Consider the following 24,585-nt stretch of genomic DNA (forward strand, 5'->3'; position numbering starts at 1 on the left):
CGTTTCTCAATTGACCCTCTGAACTTAGCAAATAATGTAGGAGAAGAAGCTGGTTTTAATCAGGCCGGCTGGTTTGTTCAAAATAATAACAATAATAAAAAATGTTGTTTTGCACTTAGAAACTCAGTCTGAGATCTATAACAATCAAAGCAACGAGCTACAATAGCTCCACCATCCATCCATCATCCATCCATCCATCCGTCCGTCCGTCCGTCCGTCCGTCCGTCCGTCCGTCCGTCCGTCCATCCATCCATCCATCCATCCATCCATCTGTCCACATACACCCTTGTCCCTAATGGGGTCAGGCGAGTTGCTGGTGCCTGTGGTCAATAGGTCAGAGACGGGGTCACCATGAACAGGTCACCATCCCCTCTATTTCTATTCTTCCATTTGGGAGCTGATCTTTCCCAGTTGTGTTGAACACATCACTCTCCCGTTTTTTCCCCCCTGACAGATGAATAAACCTGAGAGACTCCGCATCGTTGTGAACTCTGTCACTGTCTTCATACTCTGAGCTCTGCTTTGATACTTCAAACTTCTGTCTTTCCCCAGCCTCCTCGGCCTGATAACTGAGATGCATACTGTACATGCTGCGACGCTTTGACATTGTTTTCCACCTCTACAGAGTTGGCAGTGGGTTTTGTAGGCACTACAAGGAAACCGTCCTCTATGGAGGTAAACTTTGTGACCCTGTCCTGTTCTGTAAGACCAGAAAGCAAATTGCTCTTTAGGGTGGATTGCTGAGCCAAAGCCTCTGGGGAAGTGTTGATTTTATTTATTATTATTTTTTACCTTCATTTTCATTTCCTTTCAGTAAGGAGCAGAGCAATGGGACAGATAAAGTGCAAAATGATCTGAACCTCCCCCCCAACATCAGCCCCTGTCTACCAGCGCCTGTCTTTGGCTGAGCTGTTTACCCCGACACTCCCTCACCTCCGTCTGTCCCTGCGTGTCTCCGCTGTGCTTTAAGGGCCAGTTCCAACAGGGATCAGTTCTTTTTGAAAAAAGAGAAAAGTCTCTTGTCCCGCTCAGAGACGCGGCGAGCTCGCCTCGGGGACTGACTCCTCGACGATCCGGACAGCGCGGCGTGGACCGAGCGCCACTCGTCCTGGTGCTTGTCCATCAGCTGCTGGTCAATCACTCTGTGCATGTCGTCCTACGGCCAGAGACGGCAAAGTGAACGAGAGAGAAGGGAGCCGCAGAGAAACATAAACAGAGATGGTGCCAGCCTGAGGGTGGGGTGGGATGAGATGGGAAATGTTGGAGACAAGACTGGACTCTGTCAAGTTAACTGCTGGTGTAATCAAGAAGTTCTCAAACACTGCGTCAAAATGCAGCGTTGAGGTCTGATGTAACTTCTAGGTCAAGATAAAAAGAATATAATCAAAGCAAAAACAAATACCGTTTAACAGCAATTACTGAAAGCTGTTCTGTTCTATGAATTTATCCGTTTTTCCACTGTATAAAAAAATGCACATGAATACGCATGTTCACGCAAGAAGTCCATTAAAAATCCCGTCGCCCTCCCACCACTTCCTGTTGTCTTCTTTGTGGTTTGCACAAAGAAGACAATCATATCTGGTTATGATTTGTGTGTTGCAATAAACACAAGTCACTTTGGACCACAAAGCTACCAAATTTAGACGAGGCGTCTGGGAATCCCTGTTTAGACGTCTTGTAACAAAACATGATCCTTTTCAACATCTGAGTGTCAGAGGAGTTCATTTTCACCTGCTGCTCACTGAGAAGTGTGCACAAGCATACTTTCCACAAATTCTTAATATATACTTCAAAATTTGACTATTTATTAGACTTGATTATTGAAATAATTTTCAACTAATTTAGTGATCAATCGTTAACTGGAGTACAGACTCAAATAAAGGCGATGTGCTGACACAACAGATTCAGAGCGATTGATTCAACACTGTACAAAAAGTAAGAACATTTTGCATCAAAGACAGACTTTAAGTACCCAAAACTCCTCAAGTGGTTCAGTTTCAGCTTCACCCTGCAGAAAACAAATCTCCCGTCCAGCATCTTTTGCTATCCAATTATTGGTGGGTTAATCTAAAACAATAATCAACAAATCAGCTCCTCACTGCATGGACAAGTTGAGCATGAATGCCTGAGCTTTTCACATGTTGACGTTGGATCCTCCGGTATTTGCACCGTTTGCTACAGATGATCAAACATTTACAAAAGGAATGTTATGTTACTGCATATTAATGAAATGTTTATTTTTCTATTTCAATTATTGATTTATTTTCATCTCTTAATGTCGCTGTAATGTCGGAATAAAATCACCGTAATGCAGGATGCAACTTCTTTGTTTGCTTTTTTTATCCGATTAATCAGAATAATCTATAACTAATAGATAGATTTTCAGTTGCAGCACTACTACTTATATTTATAGACTTTCTTGCTTTACATGTGCATGCTTAGAAATAAGTCCAGTCATTGTGAACTACAGTCTCCTCTCTGTGTTTGGCTTGCAGCCACCAGAGGGCTCTGACGGCTGGGAGACCATTAAAAAGAAACACTGGGCACATAAAAACCCAACAGAACAGAAACATTCGGTGCCAGCGAGTATGTTAAGCGGCACCGATATAAAACCATCGGCCACTAAATTGTGCTTGTCGATGGATTAGTTAAGATGACCCCAGCCCAGTCTCCAAACAAAACTTAAAGTGTTGCAGTAGGGAGAGAGAGAGACAGAGAGAGAGGAGGTGGAGCAGGAATGATGAAGACTTGGATGGTTCTGGTAGCCTGAATGAGCAGATCTTCAGCGTGAAATGACTCGGCGTGCCATGGTCAGGTTAGAGCGGTGAGACAGCGGCTCAGGGCTCACCTCTAAGGCAGGAGGGGGGGAGGTACCACAGGGGGAGAGAGAGGGTGGTACTGAAGTTGAGAAAGGCCACTAGATCAGAAACCACAAGAGCCAAACAGTAAAGAGCCCTGAGGAGGCGAACTGTGGGCGAGGAGAAGAGAGGAAAGAGCTGCTGGTTACAGAGGAGAGAGGGCGGGGAGGGAGACGGCAACGTGACTCCCTGCTGGGCGCCGTCGCTCACAGCAGGCAAGTATTAGGGCAGAGATTCTGTTAGCGGACTTAAAGCTGCACTATGTAACTGTTTTGCAAAGAGAGGTTTCTCACATATTTGTTAAAACCGCCACAAGGGTGTGACGAAACATCAAGCATCAAGCGACAAATGATTTTACTGCAGTGGATTTCCAAAGCTGTTTATTTTGGAAGACATCCCATTTGGATTATTTGACTTATACTTTACTGTCCTCACATAATGATGATCTTAACAAATATGTGAGAAAAAACAACTTTTTTTTTAAAAAAATTAAAGTTACATACTGCAGCTTTTAGCAACAAATACTTAGAGCAATGTAATTGTGATGAGGAAGGTTAATCTCACTCAAATGGTGGATAAGTGCCTGAACAGGTTGAGTTGCACTACACATACAAAGTTTTTATTTTGAAAAAAAGCTGCTCCTTTGTTTCCTTCCTGTCCTCTCTGACCCACCTGCCAAGCCTCCAGCTGCTGTGACAGGTTGAGTTTCTGCTGGATGGCGTCCAGAAGCTGGCTGTTCAGAGACATGATGTCTATTTTACATTTAGCCAGCTCCATTTCCACAGCTTTCTTCCTGCAACGCGCACACACACACACACACACACACACACACACACACACACACACACACACACACACACACACACACACACACACACACACACACACACACACACCAAAATACAAACATGTTGAGGATGAAGACAGGCTTCAGAATTTTTACATTTGCAGAAACAAAAGCATAAGCTTTGTTTGAAATTGCTGGCAAGATCTACTAAATGTCGATAAAATATGAGAGCAAAGATTAAAAATCTAATTTCACAATTTCACAAGTCAACATGTGATCGACCAACACAAAGTAGTGCGAAGTTTAACTAGAGAACATTATGAATAACCGTGAGCATCTTCATGGGACTGCAACTCAACAGCAGAGGGCTTTCAGTCAGAGGCTTCTTAAAGCAGCTGTAATGCAGACTGCTACAGGAGAACCTTCCAGCTCAGCATCAGCAATAAAAATAATCAGTTTGCAGCTACATGTTAGTTAATTTAGAGCTAAATAAAACTAAATATTTAATAGAATTAAACATTAAGTCATAATTAAACATAATAGTCATAATGTATCAATAACATGGTGAAAATAAGACTGTGAAAAATTAACACCCACATTTCTTTCTCTGACAGGTTAAATAAACCTAAATATTGTTTGCTTTTTTTTTTTTGCTGCCTAATTTTACAATGGTCGCCCCATTTATAACGTGTCAACATAAAGCTCTTAAAGTCCATTTAGTTGCTTCTGTATGGTTTGTGTCCGTGTGTTTGGTGATTGACCCTACTTGGCGATGGCGTCGTCTCGGTCTCTGATGGCGCTCTGGAGCTGCTCACTGGGTTCTCGGACGTCCGCCATCGCCCTCATTCGCTCGTTCTCTTCCCTCAGAGAGCAGATCTCGATGGAGAGCAGCGCCATCTGGAGGTCGCGCAGGAGGAATGGAGGAGAGTTGAGAGATAAATGCTTTGTGCATTCCAAACAGCTCCGTTGGCACGGTTTAGTCAGAGTGCTGCTCATGTGTGAAATAATGATTTGACCCAGTTAAAGTGCAGCTGACGTCAGACGGATGTTTGGAGGACTTGTTTTCGAGCAAAGAGAAGAATGTCTGTTGCTCTGGAGGAGTGAAGGCAGGTTGGAGTCATGTCCTACATCACAACCCTTCATGAGTTTCCCCACCAACTCTGCTATTCTTGGACCTTAGACGGGCATTACTTTAGAAGAAACGTCTGCATATGAGCTACCTCGTATGCAAAACTCTGAATAAAGTCCAACAGAGTGAGTGGAAGTGTTAAAGGGGGAGTACTGTGTATTTTCCAGCCACATAGTGCTATTTTATAGCACAATCGAGTAACTATGTTGACTTCAGTTGTTGTGAAAATTCAATATGAAATAAGGATTTTTTTTTTTAACCTGAGTTTAACTGAGAACTAGCTCATAATGAGCTCAGTCATATGCAAAGTTCTATCAGGTGTTTGCTAATTGCTGCTGGCTAGTCTAAAGGAGCTGAGTCGGGGAGTCACACAGCTCGGAGGAGGAGCTGCGTCTGGAAGGCGGAGTTAGATCCACCCAAGCTGAGTGGTTGCTACAGAGATCAAAGGATTTCTCAAACGTGCACAAAAGACTCAACCTGACACTACAGGAATGTTTTTGATGAGGGAGTAACACAACATGATGCAAACCTCAAAAACATAGATTTTGCCTGACACCGCCCCTTTAAGTTGAGCATCAGAATACCTGATTGTGCATCTGCAGCAGCTCCTCTTCGTTGCCGCGTGTTTTGTGCTGCTCCGCTTCATAAAGCTCTCTGACCTCCTGCAGTTCTTCTCCCATCTTCCTCACCTGCTCCTCTAGAGCCTCCTCATCACTGCGCCGTGAACCCTTCCAGACGGAAACAAAAACCCATTCACAACACACACCCCGGGGAGGTGTACAGTCACAGCTCAGATGTCAATAGTGCTCCTTTTCTTTCTTATTCTTTTAAAGGAGTTCAAGAAAAATATTGCAAATTGCTGTCAGTATTCACTATATGTCAATATTTACTCCCCCCTGCCTCTTAAAAGAACCTCGCTCAACTCAAAATGTAATTATTGTTTTTAAACGAATTTAGAATTTGAGCCAGAAAGTCAGCTCTGCTTCTTTACCGTAGACTCATTCCCATCCAGCAGATTCTGTGTTAACCTCCGTAGCTCTAATAGGCTGGTGTGGAGGCTCCCTGTAGGCACGTCCTTGACCGAGGACGTCTCCGAGGACTCGTCCATGGACGAGTCGGTGGAGAGTGCTGAGTCTGTGACATCGTTTCCTCTGAGATGGGAACAGAGCGAGCGAACTTCACAATAGGCCTCCCAAAGTTGTAGACGCAGCTGTAATGGGGAGCATTTAGATGTTAATTTGGGCGCTTTCGGCGAGCAATGCTACACAGAGAGCGGACGAGTCAGAGCTACCTGTTCCCTCTCCTGCTCTTGCTCCTCCTGCTCCATGCTCTGCTCGATCTCACACAGCAGGTTGGACGGGTGGGGGCTGAGAGTTTGAAGACTGTGCTCCTCCGTTAACTCGGCCAACTTAGCCGTCAGCTGTCTGTGGGACACCTGGACTTCCTGAAGCTCCAGCTGGCTTTGTCGCAACTAGGGATAATAGAACAGGCAAGACTTTGAATTCTTTGCTCTTATCCATCTGAAAAAGAAAACTGTCAGTGACATGCATGATAATGGATTTATACAACCATGTCATTGATGTAAGCGTCTCCCAAACTTTACAAGTCTTAATGGTGTCCTTCTGCCTGAGTCTATATTACGGTGACTAGAGATCAGGTGATACGGCCAAAAACATTTCACAAGATAAGCTTTTCATATCAGTCAATTGATAATTGATTTTTTTTTTTGGTTTGTTTTAAATATCTGTGGTGATACAACTTTTCCTGTTTTATCCATAAGTCTTGAACTCATTTTTCCCCTTACTCCACACCTTGTATTAGAACAGACAGCACAAAGGTCCTTTCCCTCCACGAAAACTATAACTAAAGTTAGTTTCTTATTTTGCACAGCTTGGTTAACATCTGGAAAAGAAACTTTCCAGATAACAGTCGGCCACCGGACTGTCTCACGTTATTAGTGTGGCACTCTGAGACCTTTGGTGTGTGGCAATGCCTTAAGTCAGAAAGAAATCAACAAGGCTAAAATGTTGAAATTGTGGATTCAAAAAACTCAATCACACTGAAAACTGACTTCCTCTTTGCAAGAACTTGATCTATTTCCCGGTAAAAAGTACTGAAACGGTTACGATCAAACTTCACTAGACCAGAAACGCAGCCAGCACAAACATCCAATGTGGCAGGAGCAGAAAAGTTTGTGTAAAAAGCAAACAAAATCTTGTCGCATTCAAAATGTTTGGTCCCAACTATTGAATGAAACTAAGTAGCTATAAAGACCCCTTTGGCCTGGATTCACCTGAAGGTCCTTTTCGTGGCACTGTTTCTCGAGCACCAGCGTCCGCTCCCGGAGGTCGTCCACGGTGTTCTGCAGCAGCTCGTTCTCCTCGATGGTGGCGGTCACCCGGCGCTCCAGCTCCATCTTCCTCTCCGACAGCATCTTAATCTAACGTGTCATATGGAGGTGGTTAGACGCTACGCAGCCGAATACCGTGAGCTGAGAGGAGAAACTCTGTTGCTCTCAGAAAATCAAGTCACGGAGCTGATTAAAGGCTACATTTGACTGTTTTTATTTGTGTGTGTGTTTTTTTCTACCTCTGGAGCAAGCTGGGCTCTTGCACAAGATTAAAAAGTACTCCCACTGGTCTGAAGAATGTGTGTTGCCTAGCACGAGCGTGGGTGTTGGTTGCCACCCTCGTCCTCAGGAATGCTCTGGTATCCTTAAGCATCTACACAAAGCTTGGTATGAGCCTGTTCATTACCCTGCCAGTTCAACCAAGCCTTGCACAATAACAACCTTTTCCCCCCCTGAATCTGCCTGAGCAGCTCCCCCGCCTCCCTTCCCTTTGAAACAAAAATCACATCTTGTTCCTTTTCATCCCCTGACCTACATCTGGTAACCTACTTCACAACGCGGCCGCTCGAAGGCGGATCTGTTGTGCTTCTCCGCCGTCAGAGGTTCTACGCTGTCACGTCCTGGGTTTTTACCTCTTTTAAAATATGTGTTTTCAAGCGAAACAGACTGGAAAGCCGTTAGTCATCGGCACATGTCATACGAAGGCAACTCGCAGGGAGAGCGGGAGCACCCAGACGTTGCAGCATCTCGGCTAAATATAGAGCAGTAGCCTCTTCGCCCAATTATAGCGCAAGGCTCCGCAGTCCGGGTGTTTTCTCACTGCAACAGAACAGCTGAACTCGCAGAGCTCCTCATCAACACATACCATGACCACACCTCTGGCTTCTTTTTGACACATTTGCCATGATTGATAACCCCCCCCACCAAAAAAAAAAAAAAAAAAAAAACGTCACCAGGGAGAATGGAATTGAGTATGTTATCGTGACATCCGACCATCTGCCTGACAAAAACATCAAGGATGTTCCCTGAAAAGAGGGTACTTGTTAGAGAGGGACGCAGACGTCACATGCAGCATGCAGTCTGACGGAACCACTCACTTCTAGCCCTTGCTGCTCCAGCCGAGAGGGACGTAGCGATGGAGAGAGGCAGAAATGTTGAGATAAAAGAAGGAGAGATTACACTTCAGTAATAATCCCATCCTGGTCCTCCGTCCTCTGAGTTAAATCATGACTGGAAACTTTAAAGCAAACCTCAGCGACAGTCCGAACTTTCTTCTCTGCTCTTTTTTGTTCCTTTAGAAAACGGTGTGCTAGAAATAATGACTTATTTGAATCATGTTTTACAAAGGAGTTTAAATCAGCAGCTCTCTTCAGAAATGCAGAATCTCAAAGTTTTGCAGCATAAACTCTGAGTTTTCCAATTAGTAAGAGCAGGAAACTTAATCTCTAACTGGCCAATAGTGAAACAACACTCTTCATGTTGAAGCTGGTACTGAGTGAAGAAGGCTGCTAGGTGAATCACAGAGGTGTTTAAAAATGAAGTCAGATGAAGCCCAAGATGATGTATCCAACAGAATCATGTCTGTTTTGATTCAGGTTGTCACGACTGGGAGTCAGACACCAGCTGCTGGCTTTTTTCATCTATTTATCCATCAGTCTATCCACCCGCCGCCTCGCCTGGAGTCGGCTTCATTCCAATATAAAGTTAGACACTGCTGTCATTAGAAACAGAAACGTGAACGTGAGCAAATAAATCCCAGCATGTCATAAATTGCAGAATTCTGGACAGTTGTCAGATTGGTCTCTTTTACAGGAATCATTGTTTCATTTCACCACAAATAAGGCAGTTACAATTTTAATGAAAAAAGCACAAAAAATATTATTATTGAAGAGAAATCAGTTAAAAATCTGTGACCGGAAATCATCCAGAAAATCTCTACGATCTCTGCATTGATGCACAAGAACGTCTTCAAGCATCACATGCTTGTAGAATCAAGTTTTAGATCATTAACATTTGTGAGTGAAACGTGCGAGTAAAAGCTGCAGAGTGCGGCTCACCTCAGCCTGCAGCGTCTCCAGGCGTGTCATGTGCTGTCTTGTAGACAGACTCTTCTCCCTGAAGTCGTCCCGTAACGAATGGACCTGAGTGGACAGCTGCCTCTCCACGTCTGCAGCCTGCATGAGGACAGAAAGACGAGACATGGCAGATACTCACTTCACTGCTAAATAACACGCTTATGTTATGTAGATTTGTTCCTGTGGTTTTCACAGTTTGTTCCAGAAGGTGGTGCGTTTGATAGCTGGACCACCTAACAGCACCGTGTGTCACAGTCTTTATTAAAGCATCTAACAGAAAAGCGTTCACTGCTAAATCCCTGTGTCATCACAGCTTACTGACCAGGTGGGATCGAGGCCACTTAGGAAAGAAGGAAGTGACTGCTAGCATTGTTATAATTGCCATGGCAACTGTATTTCCTAAATAGACACCAATTTAAAGGGGAAACATTATGTATTTTCCAGGCACATAGTAGTATTTTATAGCAAAATCTAGCAACCATAATACCTTCAGTTGTTATGAAAATGCTTTGCATATCAAATATGACATAAAGGAAATTTTACTATCTAATTTAGCACTTTAAAATTGGGCATTTGTCTCTTTAAAAACTCTTATTCTTTCTGACAGTCTGCCTTCAGGAAGTCATCACAACATGGCATCTCCATTAACCTGTTAAGAATGTTTTTACCAGCATCTCACTGAGAAGTAGCTCCCATAATGAGCTTAGCCAATGCTAAGTGATGGATTGCTAATTTCTGCTGGCTAGTCTGAAGGAGCTGAGTGGGGAAGGCTGCTCTGAAGGTCAAAAAGCTTTGAAACTACAGGAGCTTCAGACTTTATGCACACTGCACACAAAGCGAACTAAAACAAATCAAATGGAACATTTCAATTATAATAGAAACCTATTCAAACCAGTTAAATTTCTGACTGCGCTGAATATGTCTGGGTCATTGTTACCTAATGTAGGCTAAATTTTTCTCCCTTTTGTGATGTCATCAATCCACAAACATACATAGCAGAATTAGCCATCTTTTTATTGTGTGCTTTTTAAAGGTTTCCATTTTGTAAAATCCTGCAGCACAAATTCAAACTTCACCACCCAGCCTTGTTTTCATTGGTCATGTACATTGATAGCAGGAAAAAATGCACTGATGAATACTAGCATTTTTAAATTAAAAAGGGTTAGTTCACTGTGTTGTGTAAATAAATCCTAAATTATTCAAGGAACCTGGAATAGGTTTCGAGTGTAAAGGGCAGGACCAAAAGGTCAAGCTGTGATCTTTGATCCCTTAGAAGTCACTGCAGAAAGAACAGTCAGTCTGCCTGTCACCACATGGACGCAAATGAACCAATAAAAGATGTAACAAAGAAAAACATTTTCTGCTTTTATGCCTGCTTTTTCCTTGACTTACATGATTAGTAAATTTATTTTGACTAATGGTTTGTAGTTTTTGTTCTTTGAGTTTTCATTGCTCTTTTTGATTAGCTTCATTCCCGATGTCTTCCCATCATGTTTACTACAGCGTCAGTCAATTCACTGGATGTGTGGTTCAGTAACTAATCTCACCAATCAAATACTTTGGCTCATTACTTTCTCTAATTTTTCCCTGTTTGTCTTCATAAATATTGCGTGTGAGTGTTTCACATGACAGAGCCCAGTGTGTCATTTTGTAGCACAATCAAGTAACTGTTACCGTCAGTTGTTATTAAAACATCCAATAAATATGACTGAAAACAAATTTGACTTCATAATTCATCGCCTTGAAATTGGGCTCTTTCTCTTTAAAAACTCCTGCTCTTTCAGAAACTTCACCTTGAGGACGTCATCACAACAACATGGCTCCTCTATTAATCCTTTAAATTAGCTCCTATAATGAGCTCAGCAGTTCTACAGTGGTCGTCTGCTAATTGCGCTGGCTAGTCTGAAGGAGCTGAGGGGGCAAAGGCGCTCTGTGAGACGGAAAGTCGGAAAGCTTTGAAAATGCAGGAACGGTATCGCTGAAGGCGGGGCTACGTCCAAGCAGCTTAATGGTTGCCATGGAGATTAAAGGATTTCTCAGACATGTATGAAGAAGGAATTAAGTCAACATAGGTTCTTGAAAAGGAAAAACATTATAACATGATGTAAAGCAAAATAAAAGTCAGTTTTATGTCAAAAGAAAAAAGTTTGGTTTTAGTTACATCAACTCCGGTCACAAGCCTCTAAAAAAATCAGACTGTGATCCAGATGTGAGAGCCAGTTAGAGACTGGACACAGAGTTACAATCTGTGTCTGAATCACCATCATGAGCTCACGCCTTTAATCCGCTCTGCGTTCAGAGGGACAGATGTGCACTTTAAACCATGCCGTGCAGCTGGCAGGGCCCAGTGGCGGCGACAGATCAGGTCACCATGGTAACGTGGCATCTGACCCACTGGCCCAGTAAACAGACCGATTTAGAGATCACACTGGAAAACTACGAGGTTGACCTCGGACCTGCGCGTGCATAGTCGCCAAATCTGCGGCTAAATTCCTCAGATTCCAGATTATCAATGAAAGAGGCCAAACTAGAATAAAAAAAAAGAAACCGGGGAAGGGAGGAATCCAAAAGTCCGACTCTGACGTTCAGAGTGTCGGTTCCCCTTTGAGGCCGCCGGACCTGACTCATACGTCAGGGGGTCCGATGTGACGCACCCTCGCATCCGAACACTGTCTCACGGTGCCATTCAGGAAAGCGCATTCCCATGGCAACACCAAAATTTGCATGTCACCCTGGTTGTCATAGCAACCAGAGAGAAGCGGTACTGGCGAGGCTGCGACACGCCGGTCAGGTTGTTTCTGACAGTCCCAGTCCGGGTTGAGCCTGTCGTTCTAACTGCTGCAGCCGACAACAGGTCAACCCAAGAACCGCCGACCTGAGAACAACGCTTTGCACTGACGGGATGCAGATGCTCTGCTCTGAAACCTGGACAGATTCCCTCTGACGGCAGGCTGTGGAAGGAGCAGAGAAACCATCCGGCTTGAGTTTAACGTGGAAGGAAACATTGTGTCGCTCAGACTCCAACACAAGAAGATATAAAGTGAGATTGTGCCACATTCAGGGTCACGTCTGGATGCACTTTCTGTGGCGCTAGTGACCTTTACTCACATTAATCAGACACAGAAAATGGGAAAATATGCAGCAAAGGTCTTCAGGAATCCAACCCCAGATGAGGACTAATAGCTCCTATACAAGAGGTGACCACTCTAATGTCAGGCACTGCAACACTAAATTTTCTTCTTTTCTTTTTTTTTTTTTTTTGTCTCTTTGGATGATCTCACATTTCTAGATATGGCCACATAGGGGTACTTGTTTCACTGCTTATGGCTCTACTTTTAAAGCTGCAGAATGTAACTTATATAAAAATGTATTTTTACATATTTGTTGAAGCTGTCAATATGCCGGGCCTGTTTATGAGACAGATAATATGTGGAAAAACGTAGCTGCTCTGTCTTGTGCTAGTGCTAAGTACAAAGAACCTATCAAATTCAGGAGGCGTGTCTTAGTGCTGTCAATCACAGTCTTGTTGGTGCTGCCCAACCTTGTTATTGTACAGCTAGAAGAGCCTGTTGTGTGTGCTAAGGACAATTCGCTTGGAAAACGATGACGGCGGATAAACGGTTTTCCTGTAATGGTGAGTTGTCTCTCCTCCATTAGCACATTTAGTAATGAGCACATGGGCTTGATTGACAACAATAAGCCCCTCCTCCTTGCTCTTATTGGTTGATTTTGGTCAGGGGCAGTGGGTTTCTTCAATAGCAGTTCAGACAGGAGGTGGAAGAGATTGATCATTTCACATAATATCTATTTCATAGCAAACTGTCACAACATGACAGTCTGAACAAATATGTAAAAAACTATTTTCTATAAAATCACTTACTGCAGCTTTAAGCCAAGTTTATTTGTATACCACATTTCAACAACAAATCAGTTCAAAGTGCTTCACACCATAAAACAACACAGCAACCAATTAAAATCAAGCAAACATACATCAAACATATTGATTAATGTTTCTGTACATATGACTCAAAGGCAGCTCTAAACTGGTGGGACGGTTTTATTATTTTTGAAGCTTTTGCTTTTTGTTCTCTACTTTAAGTCGTTTTGTAAGATTTTGGCTTGTTTACGCCAAGCAACTCTTATGCCCATCTGATTCCCAGGCTCAGTCGCATGCAGTGTGTTAAACTCTACTAAGTAAGCAGGAATTGAAATTACTTTTTCACTATAGCAACAAATAAGCAATGATGAGCCCCTGGAGGCTGCTGTCAGCACTTAACTGAGTCAGTCCAGTAAAACGGAGCGACGCCATAAAACGTGAGGATGCTGAAGCTGGGGTCGGTGCATGTCCAGCCTCCTCAGAGACTCTGGGGTGATGTAATTACAGAAAGGTCCCCATCCTGCTGCTTCACTCTGATTTGATTAGGTTCAATGAGATTGGCTGTCCTGACACAGAGACCAGCACCCACACACACACACACACACACACTCTGGAACAGTTAGATGTTAAATATAAGCCATCGATTTAATCAAACAGCAAGCACTAATGTGATTTCTTGTCATTTGTTCTGTCCTAGGTCACTATTATTAACGAGCTCATTAATCGCAATACTTTTTTTCAAAAATACTCTTCTTTAGATGAGTTCACGTCACCTGCTGTGACATCTCGCCTCGTCACGATAAGTTTTACTGAGCGATTAATTGTCTCAAAAGTTATTGCGATGAAAGATGATATTGTTTAAAGATCATTTTTAAACTGATGTAATGATAATGACATAATGCAAGTGCATCTTGCCAAAAATAAATACACTTTATTTTCAAAAGAACACTTCGCACTGGATCTGGAACAAAACAACCAAAAACAAAAACAAAATGGACTCTCAGGTTCTGTTCACAAAAAAAACAAAACAAAAAAAAACACTTCAATAAAAACAAAACACAACATGAAACCAAAGTGGAAATGAAAACTACATTCAACCAAAAGATTATGAAGTATGTATACTATATTGACCTTCTATAATCATTAGATTATAGAAGGTGTAATATGGGCATATTTAACTACCTGATGCAATAATTCACTAATCTCTTACACCAAGGAAATGAGGAAGGGAGAGGTCAGTGGAGAGCACTGCAGTTGAGCCTTTTTTCATCCAGTGGCATCAACAGAAAGAGAAAGAAGGCAGGAAGAAATGATAAAGCTGACAAATTGTAATAAGGTCGATAATTTTCATTTATCATGCGATTAATTGAACGATTGTTTATTGCCCCAGGCCGACAGATATTTTTTTTCTGATGAAAAGTTCTTGCGTTAGGATGAGGCGTTTTTTTCCCATCCGTAATCAAAACTGATGTATTTCGCAAAACTGCAATCTAAACACTTTTTCCGCATCACACGAGTCACATGAACCGCAGGCAGAAAAGATGAAGACGACAGGAAGTGGTAGATGGTATTTTTTTAACAACTTGTGACATAAACAAACTTCTTCACATGTGATTTTAAGTGTATTCATTTTTTAACGGAAACACAGCAATTATGAAATTGTGTTTTTTCGACATGAGCCCGAATATTGACAAAGTTTGCCGCACATTTGTGATGGAAATGCAGCAGCGGAAAGCAGAGGATGAACGACAGGAGCCATTGTAGCTCGTGCTAAACTGCTGGTTGGTAGGTTTTGTCAGATTTTTTTTAACCTTTTTATAATTTCATTTTATCCTTAGTTCCATTTATTTCCACTGAAAACAGATTTGTTTTTCTATCAATGAGATGTTTTTTTTTTGTCTTGTTTTTGTTTTGATGTAAAACAGAAGCAGGAAGTTCACCTCCTGCTCAGCTCTCTTTAGGATTTTTAACTAAGAACGCCAAACGGGGTTAACAAGAGAACCTAGAGGATCATCTGAAGTGGAACAATCTTATTCTGATCAAAGAGTCAACTATGAGAGAGAGGAAGGGTAAATGAGAATAGCAGGAAGTCTCCGGTGGCTTCACATCTCCTAGGTCCCCTCAGGCTGGTCTAGCACTCCCTGCTTTCAGACTGAGTGTGTAACATGTTACTATTACTTAGTCACGGCCTGTTGCTTAGTAATGACTCTGGACAGAAAGTGAAAAGAGAACAAAAAATAGAAAAAAAAATGAATGACCTTATTTTCTCTATTACCCTGCAGGTTTCCCCTGGCCTCCCCGGCCCACTGAATCATGCCATCCGAATCGATGCGTTCAATTAGTTGGCTCCAATTTCGAGGACTTGCACAGACCACAGAATGTGCCGTCGCACCACCAATCACAACACTCCCCGGGAAAATCTTTCCACATTCTGAAAACTGGCTTTCAGCTAAATTAAACATTTAATTATGTTAAGTGTTTTTGCTTTTGCAGCAATCCACAGCTGACAAGAAAAAGGAAGAGCAGAGTCTTATGGGGTGATGATGTTATGGCAACCGGTCGGGAGTTTGGGGGGGGGTTGGGATGGACAGGGGCTGGATAAATCGGATTAAGATGTGACAAGAAGATCCATTGCACAACCGCAGACCAGGGGTTAAACCTCCTCCTCATGGAGTCTTTGTTCCACACGGAGCTGCAGGTGCATCACAGCATATCACTGCTTCTCCCAAGAGAACAACGCACGCACTCACACACAAACACACACACACGCATTTTATCAGAGGAATCACAGCTGACAGGGTTATCAAAGCACCTCTGTATTGAGCTCTGGAGGCACTTTTTCCATCGCCCTGCTTCTCGGTGCTAAACGACTAAACAGAACGTCTGGGTGGAAATGAATCTGAGCATTTACTGCTTTTACTGTTTATGCAGATTGTCTGAATTTCACAGGCAATCTGAGCAGCATTCCTGCACCTATGGGAGCAAGCAGATCACTGTGCTATTATTTGCAACACTTAAAGAAACGGCTATCAGTGCTGTAATTATGAGAGGTACGTTTCCTTAATTAAGAGAGGTAAATGTAGCTACATTTCTGTTACAAACGTGCCCAAAACTTTGTCTACATTTTGTTAGTGTAAAAAAAATACACTAACAATGTTTCAGTGGAAACATTCCTCATTCAATGTTTCCACTGAATGAGGAATGAAATTAAAATCTTTATTCAGGAATTGGAGCAACAAGCCTCTAAAACTTTCACCTGTTGCTAACAGGGAAGGGCGCCGGCAGGAATCTTGGGCCCCATGACAAAAAATTTTATTGAGCCCCTTTAAAAAACATGTCTCTTCATAAACCAACAGACTCAGTGTAACTAACGGTAACTATAACTAGTAGTTTGTGACGAGGTTGCTATAAACAAGCCCACTTTGACTCATTTTATTGAATATTTGCTCTTCAGGATTCCATGAACACATAAACATTACAGTTCTAAACAAGACCAATCATCTGTGTAATATATTACGGTCCAAAAATGATAATTATTACTCTTGTTTGTAAGTTTTTTCCTAAATCATGAGCTGCCATCACTTATTCTAAGTTGCTTATCAGTGTAAAATGATCTTTGGCCAAAAACAAAGCAGAAAATTCTCCCCAGCTTTTATCACACACTTTGACATTAGCTGGATGTTTGAGAGGCGACTTATTAAGCATCATTGTTCAGCCTGTCTGTCTTATAGAGCTCCCTCCACACCTGTTCCCTGACTCTCTGGTAAATAGCTGATGAATGACTGAATAAAGAGACTTGAAGGCATACATTTTTTTAAACTTCTCCCATATTCCTCTGACTGCAGAAATATGTAGGTAAGCAGAATTTACTGATAACTACTTGATACATGTCAGAATTAGAAAAATTGTTTTGCTAGTGATCCAACATGCATCTGCAACACTATTGGTAAGTTCACTATTTGAGCTTTTGAGATAATGAATAGTCGTAAAAAATAAACCTAAGATAGTATTGCCATGGATACGCATCATACCAACTGCCAAAAACTAAAAGAGAAAGAGCAAAAAACGTCCAACTGTATGTCATCCAAAACCAGAGGGGACAACTGTCCTAAGATGCAATGCAAAGATAACAAAAATAATCATGAACAAAAGAAAGAATCAATCAGAGCCTCCATGACACTGTATAACCATCCCAACTCCAATATGGAGGACAGGAAGGTGAGGAGAAGGATGATGGGGGAGGTTGGTTGGTCAAACACTCACATCATCATTCCAGAGATGAAGAAAAACTGTGATGTCACAACTAGAGCCATGCTTATGATGTCATCATCACTGTATGTATGTAACAAACTTCTACATTCTGGTCATTGCTTGCTGCACTACTGACAAGTTCAGACGTTTGGAAAACGCTTTCAAAGTTGAACATGGAGATTGTTTGTGGATCAAAAGTGATTTTAACAAACATTGTTTTGTCCAAACATGTTGAACCAAAGGACACATTCGTCCAACGGTGAGATGAGACCCCAGCATGGAGCCTGGAGAGCTGGACAAAATCTGCAAGGCTGGATTGAGAACAGAACGCCCCCCATAGGTGAGTCTTTGGACCTGTACTGGGTTGATTCTGAGCCTTCAAATGATTTTAAAAGAAGTTTAACATATCTTATAAGTTCATATGAAAATATTGTTTGTTTTAGCCACATAAATGGTCAGCAGCAAACAACATGTTCCCAACTACAGCTTAGAGCAGCTCATTGACATATTAATGCAGCAGCCATGTGGCCTGATGTAAAACATTTTGCTAGACAATGTCAAACATTGAGAAGTTTTAATTATTGTTATCAAATGTTATCAAATGCCGTTTTGAAGCTAAAAAACCCCCCTCAGAAATACACAGACCCAAGCAGGAGAGTCAACTAATTTCAAGTTAAAACACACATGATAAATCTTTTTTTTAATCAACATTCCATTACCAAGACATATTAAAACAAACCTTGATCTTGCTTTTTTTATTCTTCCTCTTTTCTTTCTCCCTGAAGGATAAGTCTTTTTTTGAGACATTGTTTTCCTAACTTATCTTCTACCAGAATTTTGAATGTTTGGATGCTCATGCTACTGGCGAAGTGTGCCGTATTTACTGCGGCCACAAGGGGGCCCCAAGAGCATTTTTTTTTCTTTTTGTCCATAAAATAAAGATTTCTACACACATCATCAAATATATATTACTGTAAAAACAAATCACTTTATGATTAAATTGTGTGTTTCTGTTATTTTAATGATATTGAAATTATTAAATAAATAAATAAATCCGTTCCAATGAGGGGGCACCTTGGTGGCCCAGGGGCTCTTAGAGGCTGCTTAGTTTGCTTATGCCTTGGGCCGGCCCTGTTCCGAGTGTTGAATGAAAGAACATAGATGTTATTTCAGGAGCTATTATATTAGCAAGTGGCCATCCTCACTGAAGGAAGTGTTTCGCCTGAGCAGATTGAGAGGTTCCTCTGAGCTTCTTAGAGCGGCTTAAATAAGAGCAGCTACAAACGTTAGCACTCTCAGTTCCATCAATCTTTCCCTTGCAGCCGGCCTCAGCTTACCCTGCAGTCTGTGAACCATCTCCAGCAGCGATAAAGCTTTGACGTCTGGTCCAAAAAGGCTCAAGCTTTGTTCCCATTAATTTCTCCATTCATCTGTCTCCGAATCTCTTCATTCCATCTCAGCCAGTCACAAATAACTGCACTCAAATCACCTGTCAATAAGCAGAGGGCTATTGCATAAGCGCATAGTTCAATCGGTGTAAATTATTCAGTGTGAGACCTGGAAGCCCCGCTTTTATATTTAGGACCTGACATAATTCAGATTAAGTGGGAGAAAACAGTAGACAGGGGTAGATCCACCATGAGGGGGAAGAGGGAGCTGAAAATTTATTTGGCTGAGCAGCCTGTGCTATTCCACCCAAGCAAACAGAAACTCAACAGATTGGCCCCAAGAAAACACACATACACATACAGACATACACACATCGTAAGTATTTCTACCTTCAAAAAGACTTTGCATTCATTTCATTCATTTCTATACCCTAACATTAACCCATACCCTAACTCTATCGATTACCAGTACATCCCAAACCCTAAACCCAACTTAAACTCAATTCATACTTTTTTAACCCCTACTGCTTAAAACAGCACCTCTTCTTATGAGGCCCTGACGTTAGGTCCCATTCCTCTGGATTGATGTCCAATCATTTTCGTAACTGCATTAATTATTAATCCAGACACTTTCCCTGACCCTAACCAATCTTGAGTATAAACCCAACTCTAAACTCAATTCACTCCTTAACCTAACCCCTAAACTTAACCACAAACCCACAAATTTTTTGTTCATTGTGAGAACCAGCAAAATGTCCACACAATGCAAAATAGTTAAGAAGTCAGAGAACCTTTGTTTTCAGAATATATACAAACATTCACACAAACCATAGTGATTTCCTAAGTGTGCCGTGACTGGATGGAAGGCCATGTAAGGGAAGGATTAGGACCATGTGACCCACAACACAAAGCCCTAGCTAATTAAATCTTCCTTGCAAATTTGCCCAGGTGGCCTAAAGCTGTAACCTCTGAAGCATGAGGATGGACACACACACACACACACACATCGACGCACACGGACTCACTCCTCCTCACCCTACTGAGTTGCTCCAGTAGCCTGTGGTTCTGTTCAGAAAGTTCGCTGATGGCCTTGGTCTTGTCCCTGTCCGCCTCCCTCAGCTGGACCTGGTGGCGCTCCAGCTCGCCCTGCAGGTGCTGGACGTCCGTCTCCAGCTCGGCCACGCGGCCCTCCCACTCACCCTCTCGACTTTCGAAGCGCCGCCGCAACTCGTGCTTCTCCTGCTCCAGGAGCTGGGCGTAGAGGAGGGGGACAGGAGTGACAGAGGTTATGTTCTGTATTTCCTGTAAGCATACATCTAAAGTAAATAAGGATGGTAAATCATTTACCATGACAATAACTTTTCCAGTCATTTTGACCACTTAAAGCACTTTACACTACAGCCATATTCACCCACAGAAAAATGGCTCAGAAAAGCTTACGCATTTATACACTGATCTGCAAATCAGAACTTTGGGTTAGATGCTTTGCCCACAGGCATATCAATATACAACAGGAGGAAGTTGGAATTGAACCCATAACCTTCCAGCTACAAAACAACTACTACACCCACAGAGCCACGGTCACCCCAGAATGGGACTATGGCTTCACTCACACTATTATGTTTCATAAACAGTTTTCGAGAGAGTTATTATTACAACAAAGTGATAGGGAAGTTCAAGTCAAACTCAGATGTTTGAATATGATAGAGTTGATTTGCCCATGACATACATTACATTTAGTATAGGACTGATAAAGTACTAAAAAATTAACATGAAAATGTCAAATGAGGAAATAACAGTGAGAAACAAGAAAGTGAATAGTAAGATGATTCTCTGGTTTCCAGTAGGGGAGCATCGGTATGTCAGCCAGCTGATAAATCGACTTTGTTTTCCTTCGTTTTGGGAGACAGGTGAGGTTTCTTTTTCAAAGATTGTTAACCGGCGCAGCCTTAATTTTCAGCCTAAAAGTTGTCGAACTACTGAACATTTATTCAATCTCCTTCATTTTATTTTTTTTTATTTACATTTTGTTTAGCTGCAACCACTGCGTTTTACAAAGTCCCACTTGCTTTTCATTGTTTTTACACATATCTGAAAATCACCCCATGCATTTGTATTCATCCTTGGGAATTAAAATTCATTGCAATCAGTTTCCTTTAGAAGATACCTAAATAGTAAATACAGTCAACGTGTGTGTAATTTAATCTCAGTTCTTTGTTCAGCTTGGTCAGACCACTTTTTCAAATTAAAGTACGAAGTCATGGAACTCATTGACCCCGCCCACATGTAAAATGTCTCGGACATTTTTACAAACGTGTAAAAATGTTTGTTCGGACCGCGAAATCTTGCCAAAAAAAAAAAAACAAAACTGTGATCATCCTCATTTCCACCCAGACGTTCTGTTTAGTCGTTCATCATCATCAGATTTAATGGATGAGAACGTCAATGTGGAAGTGTATGTATTAGTGAGTTTGTACTATATTCACAATTTTAGTATGTTGGCAAGATTGGGGAGGCCCTGAGGATGTACAAACATATTGATGTAAATTTGGAGGTTGTAAGATTAAATGCAAAGAGGAAAACTTTAGTATGTTTATTACATCTTGATATATAAATTGCACATATTTTAATGTGCGGTTTTTATCATATGAATTTATAGGTTTCAAAATAGTTTCCATTTTTTTAAATGAAAATATTCATCTTTGTGTAAGTTGTATGCACTGTGATGCACAGAAAATCCCAACCGTGTAGAAACTGCAGTTGTGAATTAGCTGTATACTCTCTGTGCAAGGCATCAATTACAGATTCTGCTCTATGTTTGTGTGTATCACCTAAAGCAATGAAATCAGAAAATTTTGAAAAATGATTGGTTCGTGTTTTTTTTTTCCGCTTTAGAATTTCTGCAACTTCATGCTGACCTATTTTATTGCATATAGCCACCACAAAAAGTTCCAAATTGTGACAAAAGTTCAAAGAGTTTGAACAGTTTCACAAAGAACAATAAAATCTAATGGCTTAACTTCAGTACAGACAGTTTTTTTGTAACTTGAACTCATGGTTTAAAAAAGCGAGAAGAGGACAGAAGCGCTGCACTGTCAGCAGTACATTCAGAGCTTGATTGGGAGTTGTCGTAATAGTTAGGTCTGAGCTTAAACTAAATGGAGTCTGAACTATTTTCTTCTTTGAACGAAAGCCAACGTGAAAAAGAAAGATCGGAGTGAATCAAAAACGATAGCTTCAGCTTTTTTTCCCTCTGAGCTCATGCAAAAGGATGGATGTGGATCAAAGGGGTGAACAGATGCCCAGCAGATACTACAGGCCCAGGACATAAACAGGATTAGTTTCTGTTTTCTCAGCCTGTCGCTTAGCTCATGTAAAGCATTTTGAAAACAAGCTCAACTAAATCCCAGCCCCCACTGTAAAACATTACATCTGAGATAAACATTCGTGCATAATTTTAGAGTGCATTTGTCACCATCTATTATAACTTCATCCATCTGAAACCAATTCAATCAAAACGTGACTGTCTCTAAATTGATTTAAGTGGCCAAACTTGGCAGGGAATCTTTTTATATTTCAGACTATCACAACTTCTACAGAGGGGTTTTCTTGTTTACCTCCAACTTCTCACACAGATCTTTGTGCATCTTCTCGTATTGCTTGGTCAGGTCTTGGTTTCTCTCCAGCAGCGCTTTGCCCAGTTTAGCTGCTAAAACCAAGTCCTTCTCTTTTTGCCGGAAGAGCAACAGCATGTCTGCGCTATGCCCCACCGCTGGCGCCTCCAGCTCCGCCAGCTCCTCGTCGACTCCCCGCTCCCCGGTGATCATGGCCAGTTCCTCCTCCAAGGCCGTGCCGAGGCCTCCGCAGCCGGCGCGCCGCGGCGGCGGGTGGCTCTGAAAGCCGCCGGGCTCCTGAGCGCCGGGGCTGCCGGGTGGCTCCATGCAGTCGCTGTCCAGCTCTAGTGGTGCTGAAACCACGGCAGACGTCTGCAGATTCAGGCAGAAAGCGGACATCGCCGCCCGGCGGAGAAGTCAACAGATGGGAGCCGACTTCACACTGGACGAGCCCAGCCTGTTTCGTTTCGCCCAGGCTGACCGGACCGGCTCGTAATCACCAATTTATTCATTGTCTCCGCTCACTTCAATGCGGTATTTAGTTAAGTTAAGTCGACTTCCCAGCTCCCTCACGTCCGTCTCTCCTCGTTATCCTACCAAGCAGTGACTCCAGGTCTGATTGACTCCCAGAAAACACCGCCTCCTCTGTAGCTCACTTACTGACACTCTCCTCTCCTCTACCCCGGTATGAACCGCCTGCACGGTCCCTGTGCGGTGGTCGCTCGGCGAGGGTCCATCTCGTCTCGGGGTCCAGGATCCCCCATACCGCTGAACCTGGTGAAGCGGGCACCTGCCAGCCGAATACGGTGAGCGCGACCCCGACGCCTCTCAGTCCCTTTCCCAGTCTCGGACGCGCGTTCCCGTCGCCGTCGTGACGGCAAGCAGAAACTTGTTACAAACCGAGCGGCTATTGGCTGAGAATGATAGCGCCATATTTTGGTGCTCCTCGCACACCTCTATGACATCCAATAAGCGAGCACGTGAGGAGGTAGAGCGAGGGACCATTGTATCAAGTGATGCGCCAAAAACAAAAAAACAAACAAAAACACAGGTACCTGACCTACGGAAGAAAATCAAAACATTCATTGAACGTTTTATTGCTAAATTAACGGTGACAGGAAAGAACAACAAAGTTTTCATCGTGCTTCAGTGTCGTCACAAGTCTTTTTTTTTTTTCCAAAAATGACTTTTGAAATTAAATAAATCAGTACATGTATTATTATTATTATTATTATTATTATTATTATTATTATTATTATTATTATTATTATTATTATTAACAATAATGGTAATAATAATATAAATATTATTAAAAAGAATTTAAAAAATCTATTTTATTTGTGCCATCAGGAAGGTGAGGATATGTAAAGTACAGTACTTTAAATGTCTCAATTTAGGTGATTATCAATAACTCAAAAGAACTATTTTTCAAAACCGGCAATAGTTACACATATTTGAAGCACATTAGCTTACTGTGAAAAACATTTTCCCTACTTACTGATATATTTTGTTTGCTTTTTCTTGTTTTACAAATCTTCAGGTTTGAAATGTAGTATTCCAATGATGTTTTATTTTATTAAAGGGTAGTCATGTAAACTGATATGGCTAATTCTGAAAGGGCAAGGTGGGTTAAGAGTCATGAATATTGATGAGCACTTAAACAGAACCTGTCTGACAACATGAAGTAGGTGAAAAGATCTGCAAAAGTGACACATCATGACCCTTTCAAATGAAATTCAACAACAGACGAGAGAACAAGTCAATGATGTCACACTTTGGGAAAGAGTTATAAAGTTGCTTCAGAGTCTGAGCTTAAAGCACCATTACAGACAGGCAGCGTGAAGCCATTGACATCTCTTCAAGGAAGGTCTGGGAGTAAAAAAAGAAACAAACATATAAAGCACTCCTCGTCCATCTTGGTTGAGATCAGTGTTTGTGATTCTACAATACTGAACTGGATGAAAAGAAGTTACATCACTGACGACCAAAAAAGAGCAGGAAGGTCCGTCTCAGTTTTCACAAAAATATCTTGATGACACCAGGAAATTATTTCATGTACTCTAAGTGACAAAAATGCATTTATCTGAAAGATTTGTGCCATGTTGCATAGCAATTTTGCAAAAAAATCAAAATCAAAATGACTAGATAAATAAAACATAATTTATATAAAGCAGCATTGTGGGCTGCATAAAACTGGTTTGTGCAGTTTTTTTAGCGTCTACAAAAAAATAAAAAAAAATGCCTCTCACAATATGG

The 24,585-nt window shown here is 41.9% G+C and overlaps 1 protein-coding gene across 3 annotated transcripts; it reads right to left on the minus strand.

Moving 5' to 3' along the window:
* Positions 1 to 753: 753 nt before the first annotated feature.
* On the minus strand, positions 754 to 23,145 carry bicdl1 (BICD family like cargo adaptor 1). Of its 3 annotated transcripts, XR_008607311.1 has the most exons (12): positions 22,333 to 23,145; positions 19,751 to 19,966; positions 9,182 to 9,298; positions 8,222 to 8,233; positions 7,068 to 7,214; positions 6,066 to 6,245; positions 5,766 to 5,984; positions 5,359 to 5,502; positions 4,412 to 4,542; positions 3,531 to 3,651; positions 2,849 to 2,968; positions 1,068 to 1,156 (listed from the first exon to the last, which is right to left on the minus strand). XR_008607311.1 is itself a non-coding variant. In XM_055050764.1 (11 exons), the coding sequence occupies exons 1-11, from the start codon at positions 22,726 to 22,728 to the stop codon at positions 989 to 991; spliced, it is 1,851 nt and encodes a 616-aa protein (XP_054906739.1). In that variant the 5' UTR covers positions 22,729 to 23,145; the 3' UTR covers positions 754 to 988. The 3 variants fall into 3 exon arrangements, 2 of the variants coding, with proteins under 2 accessions (XP_054906739.1, XP_054906740.1); XM_055050764.1 differs by lacking the exon at positions 2,849 to 2,968 and having other exon boundaries at positions 754 to 1,156; XM_055050765.1 differs by lacking the exons at positions 2,849 to 2,968; positions 8,222 to 8,233 and having other exon boundaries at positions 754 to 1,156.
* Between the last annotated feature and the right edge of the window lie 1,440 nt (positions 23,146 to 24,585).

Source organism: Poeciliopsis prolifica, unplaced genomic scaffold (assembly GCF_027474105.1).
Source record: "Poeciliopsis prolifica strain line A6 unplaced genomic scaffold, Auburn_PproV2 SCAFFOLD031, whole genome shotgun sequence".
In the NCBI taxonomy this organism is placed as follows: domain Eukaryota; kingdom Metazoa; phylum Chordata; class Actinopteri; order Cyprinodontiformes; family Poeciliidae; genus Poeciliopsis; species Poeciliopsis prolifica.

Bases quoted from the DNA above. Each gene is read 5' to 3' on its own strand.
- bicdl1 (XM_055050764.1), bottom strand. From the start codon at position 22,728: ATGTCCGCTTTCTGCCTGAATCTGCAGACGTCTGCCGTGGTTTCAGCA. The intron at 5,985-6,065 runs GTAGCTCTGACT...TCCCCATTACAG, and splicing joins AAGAGCAGGAGAGGGAACAG to CTGCGTCTACAACTTTGGGA. The intron at 3,652-4,411 runs GTAGGGTCAATC...TGCGCGTTGCAG, and splicing joins CGAGACGACGCCATCGCCAA to GAAGAAAGCTGTGGAAATGG.